This window comes from Nanorana parkeri, unplaced genomic scaffold (assembly GCF_000935625.1).
Source record: "Nanorana parkeri isolate BGI_ZX_2015 unplaced genomic scaffold, ASM93562v1 scaffold772, whole genome shotgun sequence".
Lineage (NCBI taxonomy): Eukaryota > Metazoa > Chordata > Amphibia > Anura > Dicroglossidae > Nanorana > Nanorana parkeri.
In genome coordinates, this window is record NW_017307040.1 from 737191 (window position 1) to 761680 (window position 24490).

General features: G+C 44.7%; 1 protein-coding gene across 1 annotated transcript in view; it reads right to left on the bottom strand.

Moving 5' to 3' along the window:
- Positions 1-24490, bottom strand: part of SLC5A10 (solute carrier family 5 member 10) — a 131851-nt gene that overhangs the window by 101904 nt on the left and 5457 nt on the right. Inside the window, exons 4-9 of the mRNA XM_018564687.1 lie at positions 23678-23737; positions 21392-21496; positions 14619-14724; positions 13424-13504; positions 10495-10700; positions 769-904 (exon numbers count right to left, since the gene is read on the bottom strand). Of these exons, the coding sequence (XP_018420189.1) occupies positions 769-904; positions 10495-10700; positions 13424-13504; positions 14619-14724; positions 21392-21496; positions 23678-23737 (694 nt within the window). The remainder of the gene's footprint in view (positions 1-768; positions 905-10494; positions 10701-13423; positions 13505-14618; positions 14725-21391; positions 21497-23677; positions 23738-24490) is intronic.

Here is a 24490-nt window from a genome sequence, read left to right on the forward strand (position 1 = left end):
AAGGAGGCACACCTTTCCCCCCAAAATATTGAGGCCAAAAGACTCCTCAAAAATGTAGTTGGATTGCTTTTGCGGTGCTCTTCTTTTAGCCGTTCGGGAAATCTTCCGTGCAAAGCTTTTTTTTTTTAACCCTTGCAGATGGGCTACTCCCTGCGTTGCAAGGGTTAACTGCTCCTTTTCATCTAGGTGGTAAAATATAAAAAGCTATACTCACCGGACCTTGAAGACGGCTGGCTGCTACATGGCTCTCTTCAGCCTGTCACCTCCTGTCTCTTGGCGTCCTCACGTCCTATACACTGTATTGGACGCGCTGACTCGAGGATCCTTACACCGCTGCAGCGGAGGGGGAGTGAGGCTGAAAGGACCAGTCTAAAAGCAAGCTGACTTCGAGGATCAGGTAGTATAACTTTTTTCATTTTAGCACCTAGGCAAAAATGAGCAGTGAACCCTCTTGGGGGAGGGCGGTGTAGCCCCACTGTAAGGGTTCATAAAAGTTTTGCCCGGAGTTCTTTAATTTCCAATATACTGCAATGACCATGAATTGTAACAACATGGTGGCACAAGGCCGAGGTTTTGTACCTCATTTCTATTCATTGTTGTCAGTTAATGGAGATACTGCCTGTTCATATCAGTTCAGTGGACAAAATGGCTGCCGCTAGGCTAAGGAAACAGGTCCCTTGTTTATAGGCACTGGAGAAACATATGAGCATCAAATGTAATAAAATGTAAGTTTCTATTATCATTTCTTTAAACTAGTGTCCTCCTTACCTGGGTACAGGGCCCTGCTGATCATCCCTGGCATGATAATGAAGATCATAGGCAGCATTTTGAGGTAGCTGGCGAGGATGGATGCGGCCTTGGCATGGCTTAGGTTCTTGGCAGACAGAGACCGTTGTACAATGACCTGATAAATGAGGGAAGGAGAAGAAATAGCTTTAATGCAGTGAAAATCCTACACCTTCTTTTATATTAAAAATAAATACTTGTGTGCTGGCCATGAGATATAACCAGGACTGAGGAGGTTTCCCTTAACTTCCTGTACCAGAGACACAAGAGGAAGTAAGGTTAAATCTCCACAGGGAACAAGTCTCCTTATCGTAAGATTTTGCCGATATCTCATTTCCTGTGACAACTGTAAAATGTTGGATTTGCTCTGTGACGGTGATCACTAAGGACTGACGCACACTTTTGCAATGTGGTGCCATCCATGTTATGTGCGTCTACTGTCATTTTGAATTGCAGCACGCTGTAGGGGCGGGCAAACTTGGCACTCCAGTTGTGATGAAACTACAGATGCCATCATGCCTCTTGGAGTCATGCCTATGGCTTTGTGTCTTGCAATGCCTCATGGGACTTGTAGTTTCAAAACAGCTAGAGCGCTGAGGTTGCATAGGCCTGGCCTGGTCTATGTGTTGTTGTGTGCTGCGTTGCCAAAAAATGGTGCCTAAGGTCTTTTTTGTGGGTTGCCAGCCCATTCATATGAATTTTCTACATGGCCCTTATGCTACCAATTGTGACTATCCCCATTCCAGGGCACATGGAAAAATGCTTGTTGCTAAGGGCAACAGATGCTGTTTCACATTATGAGCCCCATATTGATTGACGGGACGATCTGTGCTACCCATGGCAACCAGTTCCATTGCAGTTGTCATTTTTCTACTGCAGATCGGAGGATTAAATGACAATTGTAACCGGTTGCAATCGGTGACAGACGTGTCATGAGTTTTTATGCACTCGGCCCATTCTCTACCTGTAGATAAAATTTGAGGTTCAGCGAGCAGGTGCAGGGCACCATGGGAAACGGGCGATGAAAGGTTTCCAGGAAGACCGTTGACATGTTTCCTGTCGGTTTACTTTATTTTATACCACAACGCACAAGTCGCACCTGCAGTAAGTAATCTGACAATTCTCCACCGTGGGCCAGCGCTGCCCCCTAGTGATAGATGATGATGATGACATTCACTTTAATATAGTCAACTTGACAGTAAATATATCAAAGAGAGAGACACAGATTGCAGAAAAGGAATCGATCTCCTGTCTGTAAGAACTAAGTAGGGGGTTAATGGAGCCATACAAGTGTAACACACACCGTGTTGTCAGCTATTTCATGTGCTGTGATTAAGACGGGTACACTTTATAGAAGAGCTACAGACTAAAGAAAAAGATTCTACAGACGAAAAAAAAGTTGTTTAAAAAAAAAAAAGACCTTTTTATATGTGTTTCTTGCTATAATAAACCAGTAATTAGCAGATTTCCAGTGCTTCATAGTCTTGATTTTCATATATCATGGGTCATTAAATGGCAGACCGCAGTCTGGACATGGACCAAGCAACGGTTCTGTCCAGACCGCTATCATGCACCTATGCTAGGTTATGGCTGGGTGCCTGACCTCAGAGACTCTGAAACATTTAATGCCAGCCAGCCATAACCCATTGCAGTCACTGGTTGCTAGGACCGTTGGCATCCTAACAACCACTGACATCATTAGTTGTCGGATGGGGACCATCAGAGTGCCCCCTTACATTAGGTGTCCCCATCAGAGTGCCCCCTTACATTAGGTGTCCCCATCAGAGGGACTGTATGGGGGCACACTGATGGGAGCACCTAATGTATGGGGGCACACTGATGAGAGCATGTAATGTATGGGGGCACACTGATGGGAACACCTAATGTATGGGGGCACACTGATGGGAACACATAATGTATGGGGGCACACTGAGGTGAACACCTAATGTATGGGGGCACGCTGATGGAAACACCTAATGTAATGGGGCACTCTGGGGACATCTAATGTAAGGTGGCACTTTGGGGACAACTACTGTAAGGGCCACTCTGATGGGGACACCAGTATGAGATTTGGACCACTGCTGTAAAAAAATGTTTTACTGACCGGACCTCCTTGAATTATAATTCAATAGCCCTGTCATATATTATACTAATTAACCGTGAAGCTTTATGAGGGAGCAGATTTTGGAGTGTTCCCATTGCATCATGGGGGCTCAGTTTGTTTTCCTGGTGCAGACCTTCTCAGCTGGATAGAGAAGTGGCCTCAAACAGCACGTATCTGGTATATGAAATCCATAAAAAGGACATTTGTTTTGGTGAACTTACAATGGAATAATGTAATCTGGTAATATTACATATGAATAGTTTTTAGCCTAACTTTGCTTTAGAAGTTGCTTGCGATAGTATTCTTGCTTAGCATTGGCCTGTGCCATGTCACCCATGCATGTGTGTGTGTGTTGGGTTTTACATCTGCCGCCCTGACTGACTAACATGGCCTGCTGCTTGTTTTACTAACACGCTATCCTTCTCTTTCTGCTCCTCAAGGAGAAAAACCTTTTCCAGTTCAATCCCAACGGGCCCACAGGAGGATATGACCGATTCTCATCGCAGCACGGCGCCCGGAACGTAGGCAAGGGCAAAGAGCAAAATGAGGGCTGCATGGACGGCCCCAGTGCGTATCGCCAGAGCCACAGAAATTCTGAAGGACCCGGGCCAAGAACTGGATTGTGGAGCAGCAAGGACTATGGCAGAAGCTACACCAGCCCGCTGTCTCAGAGCCCCGTGCCCTCCGACAACGCAACAAGTCCGTTTGGAATTCCCTTTTCTAAGCTCTCCCAAACCAAACACCTCAAGAGCAAGCTGGGGACAACCAGCCTGGACTCCCGGAGGAGAAGTCATGGCCCACCGGGGCACAAGGACCTGTAGATGAGCTATGACGATGCTAAGTTTATAGGCTTGCCCGTTCAGTCTCGTGTGAAGGGACAAAGGTTGACCTACAACACGAGCATTGAAGAGTAAATTATATGAATGTATCGAGGACTGTGCCTGAATCATGAGTAGCTAATACTGTGCTCTGGGAAAATGCCACAACTGTGCTGACCATGGACTGTCCAAAACTTGTAAATGTTTGGTGAGGTGTGCCGGAGTTTTATGAGGGATTTATTTTTTCATGTCAACCATCTGCCTGGTTCTGCATCTACTGCACAACATTGAGCCGGGTCCATATTCTAAAAGAACAAGGGCTGCTTTAATATTTCCTCCTGCAGTTTTCTCCCAGCAGACCCATTGTTCTATCTGTTGGCCTTTATTTGGTAAAGGGTTGGTGTTCTTAAAGCCCAGTTGAAGTTGCAGAAATAGATATCCCATGACATAGATGTTGTAATAACTTCCATATTCATAGTCTTGCCTCCGCTTTCCTGCTGTAACTGTTGGGCGGTGTGTCTTAAAATGACTTAACAGTGCAATAGCCACTGACCACACTGCCCAGTGCACTCTGTAAGCTAGAAGACCTGGTCACACACACCCTTGCCTTGGACAGACACACCTTCTCTTCTGTCCTGCAGTGTGAGAATGCTGGGACATGTACTAATCTGTACCAGCATAGAGCACAGGAGTGGGAGAGCACTAATGAAAGATGTGCCATTTACTCTTCTGTGCCAGCACTAGAGTGGGAGGGCATCTACTGCATCTTAAGGCCTCATTCACACGAGAAAAGGCCGGCATGTACAGCTCCATGCTGTGTGCACGGCCGTATCGGCAGCTCCCGGGAAGGACAGGTGCTGCCTGTGATTAGTACGCAGCCCCTGCCCTTCTCTATGGGCGTACGTTGCCGTACGCCGCCCTACACTCACCCGCCCCGCACGTCCTTGCGGCTGTCTGTACTCGTATGCTGGCAGGATGGATCCTGTCTGCGTCCGAGCCGGGACACCTGCAACTGTTCGGACTTGCACTTGAGGTAAGCGTAGGGTGGCGTACGGCCCCCTACTCCCATAGAGAAGGAGGGGCTGCGTACTAATCACACGCAGCACCTGTCCTTCCCAGGAGCTGCTCGATACGGCCGTGCACGCAGCACAGAGCTGTACGTGTCGGCCGTTTCTCGTGTGAATGAGGCCTAAGTCATTTCCAACAGCAAATTAGTTTTTAACTCCTATGCCAATATAGGATAGAAAGGGAAAACAAGCTGTAAGACTTCAAATGGGCTTAAAGTGTTATTTTTTAGAGACTTGAACTCAGACCAGTACAAAAATGGATTCTGATTGGTTGCTATGAGTTACAACACCTAAGAATAGGAACTCTTTATTGGGTAAGGTTTTACATTTTTCTCTTTAAAAGCAAATCTGTCTGAATAGAAATGTTGGAGCGATAAGCAGAGGATAATGACTGATCCAGAATTTGCACCTTTAAAGACCTATATACAATGGCAACCCCCATATTTGTACACTGGCAGGTTCACTTTAAGAGATTATAAGCCAGATGTTTCATTTAAATAAGATATTTTACGTTTTAGTTTTACTAATCTCTTGCATGTGGTGCTGCTTGGGTGGAGCCCATCTTAGGTGGAGCCCATCTGTGGGTACATGACCGATTCACTAGCCTGAAAACAAAGGTTTTCCAGGGCTCATCTGTTTTGTAGAGAGGAGTAAACCGTCAACTGCAAGAGAAAATGTAATTTCAAGATGGAGGAGATTTTTATGAAAATGCTGAGATTTTGGTCCTTACGTTTAGGTTAGTGGACAGTTTGCACAGAAGGATTAGGAAAGTGGGTGGAGGAAGCCGACGGTTCGGCCGCAGTGTCCCCACCACCTCAGTGAAGGGAAGCGGCCATGTTGTTTGTTTGAATGATAATAGGAATGAGGCCTGTCATGTCACAAAGAGACTAAACCCGGCAGCAGCACATTAGATTAGGCCTGGACAGGATGTAAAAGGAAATTCCCTTTGTTGCAATGACAGCTGGAATTGGATGAGTTTAAAGTGCAACATAGACACTTTATTGCACAGGATTGATATAAAAGGCCTGTTTTGCTGGGCACCGATCCAGCCACCAAAATGGCTGGCTCCATGATGTCACACCCTGCTGGGTATTTGATAACCTGCCCACCAAAATGGCTGGCTCCATGATGTCACACCCTGTTGGGTATTTGATAACCTGCCCATCTAAATGGCTGGCTCCATGATGTCACACCCTGTTGGGTATTTGATAACCTGCCCACCAAAATGGCTGCCTCTGTGATGTCACACACATAACCTGCCTATCTAAAAACGGCTGCCTTCGTTTTTTTGTACATGACAGGAATGTTGGTAATTTATGTCCAGCCAAAACTTTACATTTTAGTTTTAGAGTGGGGAAGGATCAGAACCCCTCTCAGGTTTTAACTGCTGAAAGTTGCTCTGTTGGAGAGATTTCCACTCAGTTCCTGTTGCGGCGATATTGGTTTCACTAGACCGGAAGTGAGGGTAAATCACAGACAACTATAACAATGCATTTTATTAGTTGGGCAAATTAAGACTAAATCCCTGTTGGGTGTTTAATTTCCTCTCACTTCCTGTCTCTTGAAACTGTTGTCACTGGGAAATTAAGGAAGGGAAAGTCCCACTAACAAGGACCCAAATAGCGGTAAAAAACCTGACCAGGGTTTTTATCTTTCCCTACTTCTTCCAAAACTAAAAAGAAAAGTTTTGGCTGGACATTCACTTTAACTGGAAAGAGTTACTGCAAGTGTTGGTGAACAGACCGCGTGGTAAAGTATGTGAAGGATGATGATGGCATAACCCATAGCCAGAGTTGTATCTAGCATAAAATGTGCCTGTGGTGTCCCGCGCAGCTCCTGGCAACCAGTGACATCACTGGTTGGCAGAAGCTGGAAGGGATGCCTGCCAGAGAGGAGAAAAAAAGTCAGTTGTCTCCATGGGTCGGTGAACTTTCGCTAACCCACGGAGCGGCACCCCCCTTCAAGTGGCGCTGCCCATTGAATTGGAGAACCTGACTCCATTATTCAGACAGAATTTATCGTCCATTTTCAGTCATGAGGCACATCTGGCTTTGTGTCTCCCAGTCATGTCACTGTGAAGGACCAGTGTCTCCCAGTCATGTCACTGTGAAGGACCAGTGTCTCCCAGTCATGTCACTGTGAAGGACCAGTGTCTCCCAGTCATGTCACTGTGAAGGACCAGTGTCTCCCAGTCATGTCACTGTGAAGGACCAGTGTCTCCCAGTCATGTCACTGTGAAGGACCAGTGTCTCCCAGTCATGTCACTGTGAAGGACCAGTGTCTCCCAGTCATGTCACTGCGAAGGACCCGTGTCTCCCAGTCATGTCACTGCGAACGACCCGTGTCTCCCAGTCATGTCACTGCGAACGACCCGTATCTCCCAGTCATGTCACTGCGAACGACCCGTATCTCCCAGTCATGTCACTGCGAACGACCCGTATCTCCCAGTCATGTCACTGCGAACGACCCGTATCTCCCAGTCATGTCACTGCGAACGACCCGTATCTCCCAGTCATGTCACTGCGAACGACCCGTATCTCCCAGTCATGTCACTGCGAACGACCCGTATCTCCCAGTCATGTCACTGCGAAGGACCCGTATCTCCCAGTCATGTCACAGTGAAGGACCAGTGTCTCCCAGTTATATCACACTGAAGGACCAGTAACACTACTAACGTCCATCCTCTCCTCCATCTTGTAAAATAGTGATCGGAAAACAAGTTTAAAAAGCTTTGTGTTCCTCAAGCTAAGCTTTGCTATGGTTATGTCTTAATGCTGCGCGGCGGTTCTTCTAGAATCGTTTACTGTAGGTTTTAGGCTAGTTGCAGTTGTATGTATGTGAATATGTAAGTTTATGTATATATGCGTGTATGTATGTATATACTGGATCTTTGTATGAGAGAAATTGCAACTATTTTACGGTACTTATGTCAGGGGGAATCTCTATTATTTAAGGCAATCCTGATTCCTCACAACAACCAATATTTTCACAGGCCATACCTCGGAACAAGGGTAGGCAAAGTACAGCTCTTTAGCTGTTTTGAAACTACATATCCCATGAGGCATTGCAAGACTCTGACAGCCACAGGCATGACTCCCAGAGCCAGATGCATGTGTGGCTCCATTTTCAGCTTATACATTCACTATAAAAAAGGAACACCACAAAACATAAAAATAATCCACTACTGTGTTCCTAGTAACAAGGTGAACTCTCTGGAAGACTGACTAACGTCTCAAAATGTCTGTGTGTATCAGTAACACCACAAAGGCCTTATGTGTTGTGAAGCAGACTGTTATTTGTATACATGGCAGTGGACCTTTGGATACTTGGCAAATGAGAACAAAATAACATTTGTTGACCTTTGGTAACATTCACAACTCTGTATATCCGTGGAAGCCAACCTAGACACTCCAGCTGAGGTGAAACTTCAAGTCCCATCATGCATCTGCCTCTGGGAGTCATGCATGTGGCTGTCAGAGTCTTGCAATGCCTCATGGGACTTGTAGTTCCACAACAGCTGGAGGGCCGAGGTTGCCTACCCCTGCTGTGTATGTATATTGTTTCTATGACAGAATCTATTTTCCTGCCTGTTGACTAGCAGAGAATAAAAACATGTCTCCTCCTCCTTACTCTGGGTTATTGGTTATTAGAATTGGTTCAGAAGAACAGGAAGCGTAGAGTGTCTTCCATCTTTGAATAACAGCGGTCTTGGATACCTTCATTTCTATGCATATATACATTTTTGTGAATGTCCCTTCAGCTTTTCATAGAGAGAACAGTAAAATGACTTGAAAACCTTTCAGCCTGTAATGCAGGTACGGGCAAATTCCAGGCCTTCAGCTGTTGTGGAACTACAAATCCCATGAAGCATTGCCAGATTCTCACAGCCACAGGCATGACTCCCAGAGGCAGATGCATTACGGGATTTGTAGTTTCACCACAGCTAGAGGGCAGGAGTTTGCCCTCCCCAAAAGTATACCTCGCCCACTGGAGTGGGCAATACGGGCCTGCAGGTTCAGGCAAGTGCTAGTGTTACCTGGCATAGGGAACGGCTTGCATTGAGCCTTTTGGCTCTATACTTGCTTTATGGCCTGACCTACAGGGGGCTTCAGACATATGCTAAGTTCCCCCTACTCCCAGCTTAAAGAAAACCTGTACTGTAACCAATACAAGACTGCCAATCCTGACCTCTTGAAGAATGCCGATTGCTTGCCTTGTCTTTGGCTTTAATACTTTGATTCGTTGACCCATGTGCTAAGTTGGGTCATCGACAAATCGTAACTCCTGATCTTCATACTTGTCCCTGGCCTGTACCTCAGAGAGTACTAAAGCCAATGGATCAGCATGAACTGCATGTAAATAGCAATGGTAGCCTACAGATTCCTCCAAGTGCAGGTTTCCCTTATGACTTTAAAGAGACCCTGTCACCACCTTAAAAAATGCAGGTATAGCACCAAACAAATCAAGTTTAATGCTTACTTGCTGTTTTTTCACTTTCCATAAATAATTCCATTGCAATGTGCCTTTTGAACTTGCTAGAAAACTTGACTACTCCAGGAAGAGTCAATTCCCTATCACAGCCCCCTCCCCCTTTCCGGGAGTGTCTGCTTAACATCTGTGCTGGCCAAGCTCCTTCACCCCTCCCTTCAGCTCCCTACATAACCTTTTATGTAGCTTCCAGGGGGGGGAGAGAACGGGAATGCTAATAGAGCCAGGGGTAGGAAACCTTGGCCATCCAGCTGTGGGGAAACGCCAAATCCCATAATGTATCTGCTGCTAGAAATCATGCCTGTGACTGTCAAAATCTTGCAATGCCTTATGGGACTTGTAGTTGCACAGCATCTGGAGGGCTGAAGTTTGGCTACCCCCGCTAAAAAGCCACAGACATGACTCCCAGAGGCAGATGCATGATAGGACTTGTAGTTGCACAGCAGCTGGAGGGCCAAAGTTTGGCTATCTCTGCTGTATAGCCACAGACATGACTCCCAGAGGCAGATGCATGATAGGACTTGTAGTTGCACAGCAGCTGGAGGGCCGAAGTTTGCCTACCCCTGCTATACAGTGTGACTTGAGTCTGCTGTGGCTGCTGATGTCACATCCAAGATGGCGGCGCTTAGCAGCACTTCAATGGCTTTTGGATGTCCAGACAAGGGGGGTTTATACAGGTAAATAACATGCCTAAAATACATTAAATGTGCATAGAATCTTATGGGATGATTTTTTAAGAAATGGTCAGGTGACCGGGTCTCTCTAACCGAAATCTGGCGTTAGTTTACATTTTTGTGTAGAATTATTTTTAAGATGCTGCTATGTGTATAAATACTTATGCACTTTAACAGTGATACACTTTCATTTAGAGAGAGGCTTTCTTTTCATTATTGTAGACAAGTGACACAAATTTGGCAGCGAGAACAGGGTCATAGTACGCTATCGGCACTAAAAGCCATCATGCTTTAAGGTAACGAGCACAGCCATTTTGTATCTAATGTTTTGTAGCTTTGAAGTCCAGCTTGCCAATCAGAATCTAGATAAATTCCCCTCATTCTATCAAAACTGGAGCAGTTGCCCATGGCGACAAATCAGCTTCTATTTTCAGTTTGTTTAGTTAAGCTTTGAAAATGAAAGAGAGAAGCTGATTGGTTGTCATGTCATGTTCCCTATCACTATAATTGGTTATAATATAACGATTATTATAGCACTCTCCTCCGGCGGCCATTACCTGATCGGTACACCAGTACCAGGCGGCGATGATGGTCAAGCCGAAGGTCATTCCCGTCCAAGGAAGGTCGCCGGAGACCGGGTCTCGGAACAAGTGCATGGCATCCGACCGAGGAAGGTGGCATGTGGCGTTCGGAACCACTAGCGCCGGTATGGCCTCGTTGTAGGCTTTCTCCAGATTTTGGTAGCCGCCGATTTCGTTAAAAGCTGCAAAAAGAGGATAATAAACACAAAGCGTAAACACAAATCTGTTTTTTGTTGTCCGGCAGCTCAGGACTGACACTATTGTTTCAGCAACGAGCGGCCATCTTTAATTGGACGACATGGCTCCTTGTGCAGGGTTAATGGCTAGTATTTTGCACATGTTTTTTTGTAAATATCACGTCTGGTGCGTCACAAGAGACGACAGTGTTTTGACTCTGGTGATCCCATTTTAGTCAGGTGAGCTCTTGGCAGTCGCCCATCTTGTCTGTAACAGTATCCAAACTGCGTGATTGTCTAGGAACATTTGGCGACGTGTCCTCGGGGAAGGGGGGTTAGGTGTACAATGACACCAAGACTTGTTAGTTTTATTGTACAGGGAAACCGCTAGGCCGTATTGTGGAGCTGTCAAAGCAATATGACGAACTGCGTGACAATTTTGATTGCATGCCCATGATGGCCGTCCCGTTTTAGGAGACTTCCGAACAGGAAGTGCGGAGATCCCCAAGCGACCAATCGGAAGCCACCTTTAACCAAGATGAGGCTTTTAAACTGAAATATGGTTGCTACGGGTTACCGCACTTAACACATCGCCACTGTGATTTGAACTAACATAGGGGTAGTAGGCAACTTTGGCACACCAGCTGCTGTGGAACTTCAAATCCCATGAGGCATTGCAAGACTCTGACAGCCACAGGCATGACTGCCAAAAGCAGATGCATCATGGGATTTGTAGTTTAAGCAGAGCTGGAGGGCCGAGGATGCCTGCCGCTGTGCTACCATGTGGAGATAATGACTTCTCTTGTTTGATCCCTTTTGTTCCTCCGCGACAATCCTGCAAAGTGCTGAGACTATTTTTGTACGATGTATTATAATTTTTGAGCTATTTTAAATATATGCAGTATTTAAAACCTTCTTCTGGTGTCCTGATTTATTTATTTGCCTGTGTGTGTCACTGCTGTGTGAAATGTTAGGCCTCATTCAACAAACTGACAGGGTTGCCCCTGACAACGAGATTCTTTTGCTAAAAAAGAAAACAATGGAAGGATTAATATGATTGGTTGCTATGTTCAATGCAGATAGTTTTTAGGACACTTTCCTAGCTACATAAACACCAGAAGCATTGGGGCTGCGCTGGTTGCTTTTTCCAGTGTAGCCCCAATGCATAGACAATTTGCCCTTTTTTATATGGGCATCTGTTGTGATCTGCCGCTGAACACCAAGTCCCGCTCTGCTATCATCCTCTCCCGAGAGGATACACAGGAGGGGGCGGAGACAAGACCAGTCACCCTGCAAAAAGAGAGCAGCAGTGAGTGGTCTTTTTTACAGGAGGGGGCGGAGACAAGACCAGTCACCTTGCACAAGGAGAGAGAGCAGCATTGAGCGGCCTTTATTACAGATGGGGGTGGAGACAAGACCAGTCGCTCTGCACATGGAGAGAGAGAGCAGCAGTGAGTGGTCTTTTTTACAGGAGGGGGCGGAGACAAGACCAGTCACCTTGCACAAGGAGAGAGAGCAGCATTGAGCGGCCTTTATTACAGATGGGGGTGGAGACAAGACCAGTCGCTCTGCGCAAGGAGAGACAGGAGCAGTAACCGGCCTTTATTCGAGGAGGGGGTGGACACAAGACCAGTCACCTTGCACAAGGACTGAGAGCAGCAGTGAGTGGTCTTTATTACAGATGGGGCGGAGACAAGACCAGTCACCCTGCACAAAGAGAGAGATCAGCAGTGACCGGTCTTTATTACAGGAATCTCCAGGTCTCACACTGGATGACTGCACAGATCTGGAAGAAATACACAAAGCTCACCGAGATTCCAGGAAGAATGCGCAGGACTCTTGTATGAGGACAACATTATTTTAGATAATATTTAAGCTCTCTTCCAAGCCCTCAAATGACTGCTGTCATCGCTGATCACATGTGCAGCACCATGGCAACTGCAACCCAAATAAAAGCTAAGATGACGCCTTCCTTGGCTGTAAGGGATAGGAGGATGTAGTTCCACTTTAAGTTCTGCTTACATACACATAGGTCACCCCCACTGTGCACAACCAGATGATAGCGATCATTTTATGGGGTTGCTATGGGCAGCACACTTTTAACGTTTTAATTGTATACCCTCCTGGGCTTATATGGAAAGGCGAGCTGCAGCAACTCATAGCAGCCAATCAGAAATCATCTCTCTCTGATCTGACGGGTTGCTATGGGTTACCACATACTTTCACTTCTCCCCGGCTCTATTGAACAAGCATTAGGCCCATTTTCAGGGTTTTCTCAGACATATGAATGAATGTTCGTCCTCCATTGGGGGGGGGTTTGTTCTTTGGATTATCTAATGGCAGCCGCTCTGTTTCGGGACAAACACTTATTTGCATTTACAAATCACATTATTGTACCGCTGCTGGTTGATTTGTATCAGGACGCAAAGAGAACACTGGCGGGGTGGAGTATTTGACTAAAAAAATAAAACAAAGAGCCTCCTGGATGAATGCCGTAACCATGGCACCGGACAGAAAACGCAAGCCCTAACCGCGTTCTGAAATAACCGATCAAATGCTTTCTGATTCAGTATAGGATAGGCTTCCTCAGTGCTTGCAGCGGTGCGCGGTGACGCACAATGACAATATATATTGTAAACAATGTGACTGCTTTTTGCACTTCCTGCTCTAGATCTGCAGCACATGTGGACACCCCATCTGTACAGGGGGGAAGGACCCCTGATGATTACCTGTAATAGTCAGGATAACGGCACCCACGATCATGATCACAGTCTGTAGCGCATCGGTGTAAATCACAGCGGCCAGTCCTCCTAAAAAAGATTTAGAAATAAAAAGAAATTCATTGTGGGAATCAGAAAATGATGAACGCTGGACAGATTTTCCTTCATATTGTATTCTGGCCTCAATGGAACCCTGACGAGTAGACATGTGCGATTCGTTTCGTTCGGAGATTCAGATGTATCCAAATTCCGAATTACAGATATGGCGAATGCAAACGAATCCGAATCTCCGATTCCCAAATTCTTTAGCGGTAGTCTGGACGAAATTTTGTATCAGCAAAGTGACATTTGAGAGAAAATCGCGTTTTTTTCCCCCTCAAATATCACTTTGCTGCAACGAACAAAACGACAATTCGTACACTACTACTGCTAACGAATTTCATCTGAATCTCGAAACGAATTGACTTTCAAACCCGAATCCCGAAAAACAAAATAACGCAAAATCCAAATCAAAACAAAACAAAATTAAACACATTTTTTGCTCGTGCACATGTCTACTGACGAGTAAATGCAAAATGAAGAAGATATTAGCACCATCAAATTTCTGGCGTGCAGTACTGGCCCAAACCCACTAGGGGGCAGACAGTCATCAGCAAAGGCTACGTTCAAACCTGCTAAGTTCAAGCCAGCTGCGTAAGTGACAGCTGGCTCTGCCTATCTAGAGGTAGAGGCAGATGTAACCGCCACCCCCCCCCCCTCCCTCCGGCCGTTCAGTGAGAGTCTCTTTGTCACAGGTCGGCTAGAACTATGAGGTGAGTGAAAATCACTCATCTCATAGTTCTCCTTTAACTTTTTCTTGCAAATATGTACCTTGGCTCCTCCCCCTCCTGATTTCTCATACTCTTGATCCCTTAGGGAAACATGCTGGCGACCATTGCTAACAAATGCTAGTTGCCAGGCTGTCATGGCTGTCATAGTGGGGGAAATAAAATGGGAAAACTTATTTCAAAACCTAAACACAGACCAGATGTGGGATTGTTTTAAAAACACAGTACATACTGCTACTTCAAACTCTTGCTTCGATATTTTGAGTCACTGACCCTAGACAATTATGTAGATAAGAGTTTGCAACTTTGCTATCCTGATATACATACAGTATTGGAATATAAATGTGCTCATACGACAAATAAGGTGACTGTCCCACCTGCAATGGTGTACATTGCCGTCACCACCAGCATCAGGACTGTGGAGAGGTAGAGGTTCCATCCCAGGCACACCTGTATGAAGAGCGCTCCGGAATACAGGTCCGTCTGTAAGGAAACACACAAGAAACATGGCTTGTTAGAAATCTCATGGCTTGTGGAGCCCCTAGGCGTCTGCCTACTAAGTCCATCCCGTGTATCATCTGTTTTCCTATACAGTGTATCCACAGGACAAAAATGAGGGTATGGTTCAAAAAAAGGACTCTTTCCAAGTACGTTTTGCAACCATCTACTCAAGAAATCTTCTAATCTTTATTTCCAGTAGACGCGTGCGATGCGCTTCGTTCCAAATCAAAATTCAGACGAATTTTCCAAAATTCCGACACATCCGAATTCCTAAATCCCAATGTGTCCGAATCGGAACTTCCGTTTCCAAATTTTGGATCCCGTCTGAATTTCTTTCAAAAACGAAACTGAATGGGACATGTGACTTTTCTGGCCAATCAGATGTGTTTTGCGGTTTAATATATCCGAATGGGTCTGAACACAAGGCAACATGGGAACCATATACCGTATATACATATAATACTAAAGCTGAGGCTCCCAGATCCAAATGGCATTCAGGTTCCGAATTTCCCAATTGCATTCGGGAGCTCCTGAATGCCATTCGGGTCTGGGAGCCTCAGCTTTAGTATTAATATCTGTATATGGTTTTCTGTGGTAGTCGTAACGAATATTCGTTCGTAAAGATATCTGAAACTAATGAAAATTCGCATTTCGCCCGAATCCGAAACCCCCGAACCGAATTGAATTTCAGACCCGAATCCCGAAATAATGAAATATCCGAACCGAATTTTTCCGCAGCTTCCATGTCTAATTTCCAGCGGGCGGTGTGTTAAAATGCCGCTGCTTTGCTGCATTCGGATGGTACAGCTATTCCATCCTTCCAGAGGTGTAAAATGCTTGCTTCCCCTGCTGCACATAGTGGTTCCTCCCAATGGCTCATACATCCTATAGTGAAATAGGAGACAGCGAGACGAACTAAAGCGTGCGGCAAGGGGAGTATTTTTTTTTTCTATTCTAATGTTTTATTAAAGAGTTTTCAGCAAGAAATACAAAGAATTCAAGAAATACAAATGATTAAAGATAAGAAACAACTTTAAAAGTAATCCAGTTATATCTAAAAAGTCCGGTCAGGCAGAAATACTCTAATTAACGGACGCTTCAAATTGTCGCAAGTGAGAAGACATAAACTTATCTACGTTACTATTGTCTTTCAGGAGTAAAGAACATCATAAAGTACATGGTAGGAAAGCATAGCTGCGGGCTCTGATAAGTGTTGGCAGCCATTGTATACAATGCAGACACAGTGGCACGGCAGAGGACGGTGGATCACAGAATTATGGACTCCAGTTCTCCTTCCAAAGTTCTATTTATCTGTGCTGATAATGGAAAGATAAAAAAGTAATAATGTTTCCGTTTATTGCTTCAGAGGCTGAGATCACCCAACATGAATGGTGGTTCTCCCTCTGCTGGGCTACAGAACCCTTCCCCCTAATGTTATGGAGATGAGGAGAGGGGCGGAGAGGTCTGACAGGTCTGACAACACTGCTTAGAAATTGGGTGCAGCAGAGGCAGCGTTGACAGCCCCCTACAGGAAGTAGAGGAGGACTGGTACGGTAGATCAATAGGTGTTTTCTATACTTGCAATGTTTCTAAAAAGTATACAACATGCGGAAATATACTGGGGGGAATTTATCAAAACTGGAGCAGACGGAATCTGGAGCAGTTGCCCATGGCAACCAATCAGTTTCTCTCTTCAGTTTGTATAGTTAAGATTTGAAAATGAAAGATAGAAGCTGATTGGTTGCCAGGCACAGCTGCTCCAGATCTTGTCTGCTCCAGTTTTGATAAATTCCCCTCTCACTGTCTTTATTTTTGCACAGACATACACTTTAAGGCCTCATTCACACTGCCGCGCATCTACGCGCGTACGTGCGTATTGTACCATATGCAACATATGCAAATAAATGGCTCCATACACACAGCCGCCTATGGAGCCGTATATTTGCGCAGCGTATATATGCGCAAAAACAGAATGGAACAGAGATGCGTCCGGGCAGCGCATTTCTGCGTATTTACGCGCGTATAGGAGCGTCCATGCGTACAGCACATTAAAATTCCATTATGAGTGATGCATTCTGGGATTGCATATAGTGCATGCATAGACACGCATAGACGCTCGTATATACGCGCATAGACGCTCGTATATGCGCAATATACAATTTTGCTTGCGTTGTGTGTGAATGAGGCCTAAACCAGCGAATCACTTCTGGTCCTCAGACTTTAAAAAGAAAAGTATGGTCCGCCCCCGGTATCAGGCAGAGAAGTCGTGTCAAGTGTCATTGTGGCCCGCTTTGTATTTGTGCACTTCATCAGACAATGGCCACGGCAGGAGTCTTTGTTTCCAGCCTATGAATACTTCATTTATGCAGACACAGACATGTGACAATGTGTCCCACATACAGAGGGATGACAGGCGTGTCGTGGCCCGGAGCAGGCAATAAAAGGCGTCTGGATTCCCCAGCAGGGCGTGAGAGGACACCCCGAAATACCATGACTAGGGAATAAAAAGCTGAGGATTTTGTGCGAGGACAAGATGTAAACAGTGATGGGTCACATTGTGTCACAGACAGTGTCACCGTCAGGTCAGAAGATCTGCACTGTACAACCCAGCCCAATATGGCCGACACCTCACAGTCACTAGACATGTGCACTGCCAAAAAATTTGTTTCGTTTCGTTTTAAATTCGGATTTGTGTTATTTCGTTTTTCGGGATTCGGGTGTGAAAGTCAATTCGGATTCGGAATTCGGATTCGGACGAAATTCGGTAGCGTTAGTACGAACGTTCGTTTCGTTTTCTGTTCTTATTCGTTTCTTATTCGTTTCCTATTTGTTTCTTATTCGTTTCGTTCGTTTGCAGCAAAAGTGACATTTGAGGGGGAAAAAATATTTTTCTCCTTCTCTAATGTCACTTTGCTCCAACGAACGAAACGAATAAGAAACGAATAAGAACAGAAAACGAAACGAACGTTCGTACGAACGCTGCCGAATTTCGGAAATGGAAATTCGGATTCGTTTGCATTCGTTATGTCTGTAATTCGGAATTCGGATACATCCGAATGTCCGAATTTCCGAAAATTCGTCCGAATTTCGATTCGGAACGAAACGAATCGCACATGTCTAACAGTCACTATACAACTCCCTCTGTGTAATATTATATCCACATACTGTATATAACCAGCAATAAATAATAAATATACACTGCAAATAATAAATACAATGTTACAAAATGTTGCAGCATTATTTATTTGTAGCACATCTTTGTTTTCAATTTGTTATAAAATGTTTGCAACATTGTATTTATTATTTGTAGCACATATTTGCGCTGGTTATATACAGGTGAAACTCGAATAATTAGAATATCGTGCAAAAGTAATTGCAGTAAGTGCTGCAAAAGGGGCCCAAACCAAGTACTGAGTACATATGCATGCTTGTACTTTTCAGAGGTCCGATATTGTTCTATGTACAATCCTTCTTTTATTGATTGCATGTAATAATCTACTTTTTTGAGGTTGTGGATTTGGGGTTCTTGGGGTTTTCATGAGCTGTAAGCCATAATCATCACAATTATGACAAATCACGGCTTGAATTATCTTGCTTTGCATGTAATGAGTCTATCTCATATATTAGTTTCACCTTTTAAGTTGCATTAGTGAAATAAATGAACTTTGCACGATATTCTAATTATTCGAGTTTCACCTGTACTGTATGCACACAGAGGGGAATTTATCAACACTGGAGCAGATTTGCACTGCAACCAATCAGCTTCTCTGTCTCATTTTCAAATCTTACTAGCAAACTGAACAGAGAAGCTGATTGGTTATCGTGGGCAACAGCTCCAGATTGTGTCTGCTCCAGTTTGATAAATTCACCCCACAGTCTTCTAGCTGGTCTGGTGATATCTCAGGGGGTTTCTCTTCTTTGGGTGGCAGCAAGGGGTGAGCCTTCTTCCAGGATTGAGCGGCGCTCATGTTATGATGTAACGGAGTAATGTGAGCCCAAAATGCCTGATGACGTGCCGAGGGGGCCGTGTAAATGACAGGCTGGGCTCACAGGAAATGGCCAGAATGACACTAGTGTTATTCTGCCTAAAGGGGACCACAGACACTGGACTGAGAAGGAAGTCACTTAGGGTTAGATCTTGGTAAAGGGTTTTCTTTAGGTTTAGTTCAATGGTTACCTTTAGGTTTAGAGCTAGGAATAGGGTTACCTCTAGGGTTAAAACTAGGTATACCTTTAGTGTGAGTGGTAGGGTTATGGCTACATTTAGGGTTAGTAGAAGGGTTACCTTTAGGGCTAGGGTTATCTTTAGGGTGAGTGCTAGGGTTCAGGTTATCTTTAGGGTGAGTGCTAGGGTTCAGGTTATCTTTAGGGTGAGTGCTAGGGTTCAGGTTATCTTTAGGGTGAGTGCTAGGGTTCAGGTTATCTTTAGGGTGAGTGCTAGGGTTCAGGTTCTCTTTAGGGTGAGTGCTAGGGTTCAGGTTCTCTTTAGGGTGAGTGCTAGGTTTCAGGTTCTCTTTAGGGTGAGTGCTAGGGTAAGCGTTGCGTTTAGGGTTTGTGTTACCTTTAGGGTGAGTGTTGGGTAAGCGTTACGTTTAGGGTTAGTGCTAGGGTTACCTTTAGGGTGAGTGTTGGGTAAGGGTTACGTTTAGGGCTAGTGCTAGGGTTACCTTTAGGGTGAGTGCTAGGGTAAGGGTTAGGTTTAGGGCTAGTGCTAGGGTTACCTTTAGGGTGAGTGTTGGGTAAGGGTTACGTTTAGGGTTAGTGTTACCTTTAGGGTTACCTTTAATCTTAGAACTTGCATTTTGTTGGCCCAAGATCAGGTCAATGATAGAATTAAAAGTGATTCCCTAACTCTTGTCATTTAAAGTCAACTGCACTCTAAAAACAATATTCCCCATTGACTTATTTTCAATGATGAAGTGGAAACATTTTGGAAAAATGTCTGACACTTTGCCAAAATTTCCAGGGATCAAAATCTCATTTCTGCTCATCCCTTTCCCCTACTATCCTCCTAAAGAAGGCAGTTGAGAAAGTGAAATGTATGTACATGACTGCTTTTATTTATCACTGCACTACCACTACACAGCCCCTGATGAATGTGCAGTGACAATGAAGAGTATGTGCCCTCATTGGGGTTTACTGGCTTTCAGTCTAATGGCAATCGCCTTAGTAGCCTTGCCTTGAAGGCAGTGCCGGAGCCATCAACTACAAATCCTCTCAATCCCTTGCAGAAACCAAACGTCATCCCCTTTGACCTGGTACAAGATCATATACGCTGTATGATAATGATTTGATTAGTCATAATGGAAATAAAATTACTTTATTCGACACAAACCCATCACGCAATGAATACCGATAGAAGGATAATGCGATAGTTATTGTTGGGGGGGCTGCCAGCTTATTTACGGTAAGAAAACATTTATGCCAAAGAATTGTTAACTGCAATCCAATGTGTGTTCTGAGAAGACATCATCAACATTTTATGCGTTTCTCTATGGGCAGTGGTTTCACTGACACATGTCAGGCAATGTTATATTTTGTCCTATAGCTCCCTCTAGTGGTGAGACAAAGTACTGCACCTCATATAACCCTATGACACCTACAATGTGAAGTTCTTTTAGTAAATGATTCAGCTTGTAATTGTAACCATTGGAAAGTACTAAACAACATTTTAAATAACAACATCATGGGGGGATTTATCACGATAGACTGCCGCATTTTAGGGAGACTTCCCTTTTTTTGTACCCAAATGTCCCCTAATTGTCCCTCTTTTTGAACTGATGTATAGACCTCAATGAATAAATAAATGCGCTATACAGCAGCATTCCATTGTAAAAAAAGATTACAATAAAGATGCTGTGATGCTCAACTAAAATTAAGAGCTGTCCCCCACTCCTTCCGCCACTAGGTATCCCCGGCCGTCCAGGATGAATGACAGCCAGCATCATCCGACCATCCTCCCCTAATAGCCCAGGCTGTCATGGACCCGCCCCCAGCCTGGAACTTCAAAGTGAGATCAGAAGCAGAACAGTGATGAATTGATCTCCCTGCCACTCTGTATTCTCCTCCTATGAGCATGTTCTGATTGGTTCCTTGTGCTGTTTTTTTCCTCTCCCACTATGAGCTCTGCTTTGCAGGGACGTCAGGAAGCTGATACCAGATCAAATCCAATGCTTGCGTTTATAAAAATACATTCCAAGATATAATAATAAATACAGAAATGACCTAATCTGTGTCTTTTATAACAGCTTAGAGTTTACTTTTAACTACTGATGTATTCAATTACTTTTTTATTTGTCTCCTGAGGCTCCAGATTTTGAATCCCTGTGACACCAGGAGAAGAATTGAGGGTAACAGGGGTCACCAGGACATGAAGGCCCAGACAGCTAAACACAAACAAAACACAAAGAAGCTCCAACCTTTCGGCACTAAAAACTTCTAAAAAAAAAAAAAAAAAGAGTTTTTTTTTTAATGTTATGTTTCTTTTTCTTATCACTTCCTGTCCTCCTGACCCCTTGTCACAGGAAGTGACAGGAAATAGTGCAAGATAGTGTTGTTCAAACATTGTCCATGAGCCTGGGTGCTGCCTTCTTTAAACCTGGACAATCCCTTTAAATGAGTGATGGTTGCAAGGGGTCGGGGCACTTACTGAAATTTTGGTGAAGACGGACAGCAGCAGAGACAGTGCGGACAGGTACATCTGTATCCTCTCCCCACCGAACCTCCTCTGTAAATACTCTGGCATGGTAACAATCTGCGGAGAGGAAAGGAGAATGTCATCAGATGTGTCCACACAACACAAATACATTTATCATATTGGCCGTATTCTTCATAATAAACTGACCCCCTCCACATACTTAGACTGCTGCCAATGTAACAACGCTGCCAATGTAACCGCACACTATGTACCACAAACTTCTACAGTGCTCATACTTCTGCTCTATATACACAAAGCTATGATGATGATGATAATAATAATAAAAAAGACATTACCATTATAGTTTTATAAAACGGCAAAGAACTAATTTGATCTATAAAATGTATAACTAGGTAAAATTGTGAAATGGAAAAAAAAATTGGGCGGGGGGGGAACAGTCAACTAACCATTTTGAACCCTTATAAATAAACCCTTTATAAGCTGCCTTACCACAGAGCTGTCACCAGGGGGCGGTGTCCTACCACTAATAACCAAAGCAAAAGCAAACTAAAGCCTAAAACCAGATTATAAGGCTGGGCACACACCTTACAACCATCGCAAGACTTCTGTCTTGCGATGGTTGTAAGGTACTTAAAAAAACATACGATCTGCCTATGTTGCATAGGCAGATCGTACTTGCGATGATCGCAAGCCACGCCCCCTGAGGGGCGGGCTTCCGATGACCGCAATGCCGAACGGCTGTTATCGCCCGGACATGCCACAAACCCGCCGAACATCGTACGATGCTCGGCGGGTTTTCGAACATGTCCGTAAGTTTAAAGTCGTGCGACCTTACAGTAGTAGAGGTCGCACGGCTTCCACACACCTTACGATCATCGTACGATCGCGGGATTTCCCGCGATTATCGTACGATAATCGTAAGGTGTGTGGGGACCCTTAATCAAGGTACAGTACACCCCCGTCATCCGGCATCCGCGGGGAATGGTAGATTCCGGATAAATGTAGTTTCTGGTTGCTTGAGTGTTACTGTTACACATAGGTCTAACTAATGCCATACCCCATACTATACCAGATCATAACATGAATTCTGTATTGACTTCATATTAAGATTGACATGCAGTAATCAAAAGCAAATTAAGACACATAGGCACACAATCATTTCCAGGATAATACATGCCGCAGATCAGCAGAACAGAGTGCACAGGGGATTCTTTTTTTCTGGTTAGATGAGAGTTCTGGTTAGTTGAATACCGGATAACAGAGAGTTTACTGTATTTGTAATATATCACAGCACTCCAGCTGTGCTGGAACTACAAGCCCCATGAGGCATTGCTAAACTCACAGCTACAGGTGTTCTATCGAAAGCTCCAACTCATCGAAATCTCCAACTACCTCACTTCTGGTGCTCAGAAAGACTGGAGCTCTGTACAGTGGCGGTGCACATGCGCGCATAGCGTTTTCAGAATCCTCGACGAGTTTGCCACCTGCTGAATATTGTTATCATGCAGCTGTACTGAGCTCCGTCGGTCTTTGTGTTTTGCAGTCTAACCCCGTCTGGTCTCCAACTTGCAAGTACCAGGCAGTGAGATAGTTGGAGATTTCGACAAGTTGGAGCTTTCGATAGAACACAGGCATGACTCCCAGAGGCAAAGGCACGATGGGATTTTCAGTTTTATCACAGCTGGAGTGCCAAGGTTGACCACCTCTGCTATGTTCTAATAGAAATAATCTCGCCCATAAGCAAGCCCTCTTTTAGTTACATTTTATTTTGTATATTTTACTTTTTAATAATGCAAAAAATCAGCAACCGTCCGAGTGCTGCAGCTGCTGCAGACACAACGTTTGCAAATACTTTTGTGACAATTGAAGCCAGAGGATCGGCATTATAGCCAGGCAGCTAGCATTATCAGAAGGAGCTTGTATTGAGCTGGCGGCCCAAGTTTACTTTAAAACTCCAGCAAAAACATTGGAAGTGGTGTTGGCTAGAGCGGGGAAGGAGTATCCTCTGTCAGGTTTTTATTCATGTCAGCCGTGTCCCTAATGGGGAGATTTTTATTTACTTCCTGTCAGAAACAGACAGGAAGTGACACTAAGGTCCCCCATTTCTTTCTCTGGATGTACAGGGACAGGAACCATTGACCAACCATTAGAAGGAACACAAACAGTTCCCGAGGCCTGCAGTTACATCAAGTGACAACATAATAATGTGTTGTATAAACTGGAGTGATCCTTTAAGTGAACCCTTCACTGATCTCCCGCTGATGCGGCAGTACTCACCCCGGAGGAGATATACACCGGCACGAAGATCCAAGCCAACGCCAGTAATATAAAGGTGGCCTGTAAGGACAGAATATCACAACATTAGACACAACGTACAAAGGAAACACCATCTTATTTCCTACGGGGACTGAAGGAGGATCTGTTCTTGTTGTCTAGATCGACCAATCAGCTGCTTCCTTTCATGTGGAAAGGCCTCAGAGATATGGAAACTGGAGCCTGTTTGGTCGCTATAGGCAACAAGGACTTTTCATCCTTCAGGGCCCATTTTTACTTGGCGTCCTGGTGCCTTGTATCATTGACTGTGTGTCTTTTGTTTCGTTTTTTCCAGGTGAATGGGCCGCCAATGCAGCAAACGTTCAAAAAACTCGTGCCTGCGCCTCCTTTCATAACGCAAGCCCCACAACGCCATTGACAATGAATGCCACCGCAATGTGCGATTACGTGCGATGCTGGTGACACTCACATTACCACAACACAAATATACCATAAGTGAGGCCTACTCTTATTACAGCACCATTACATGGGAAAGTATAGCTGGTTGCCCATGGCAACTATTACTGTTTAAATTTTTCTCAAAGCAGGAGACTAAAACCTGTTTGGCTGCTAAGGCGCCATCAGTCCTGTTTCCTTGGCTCTAGTTTTTATCATTTTACCTCTCAGCCTCCATTCATACCAAACCATAGCGGGAACGTTTGTCATGGTGATGTGCGTTCCCTCACGTTTGACAGCGTTTGTGTCCCATGTTTGGGGTGCATCTCCATTGATTTCAATGGGTTCCCGGACATGCGCCAAAGGCGTGCATGTAACAAA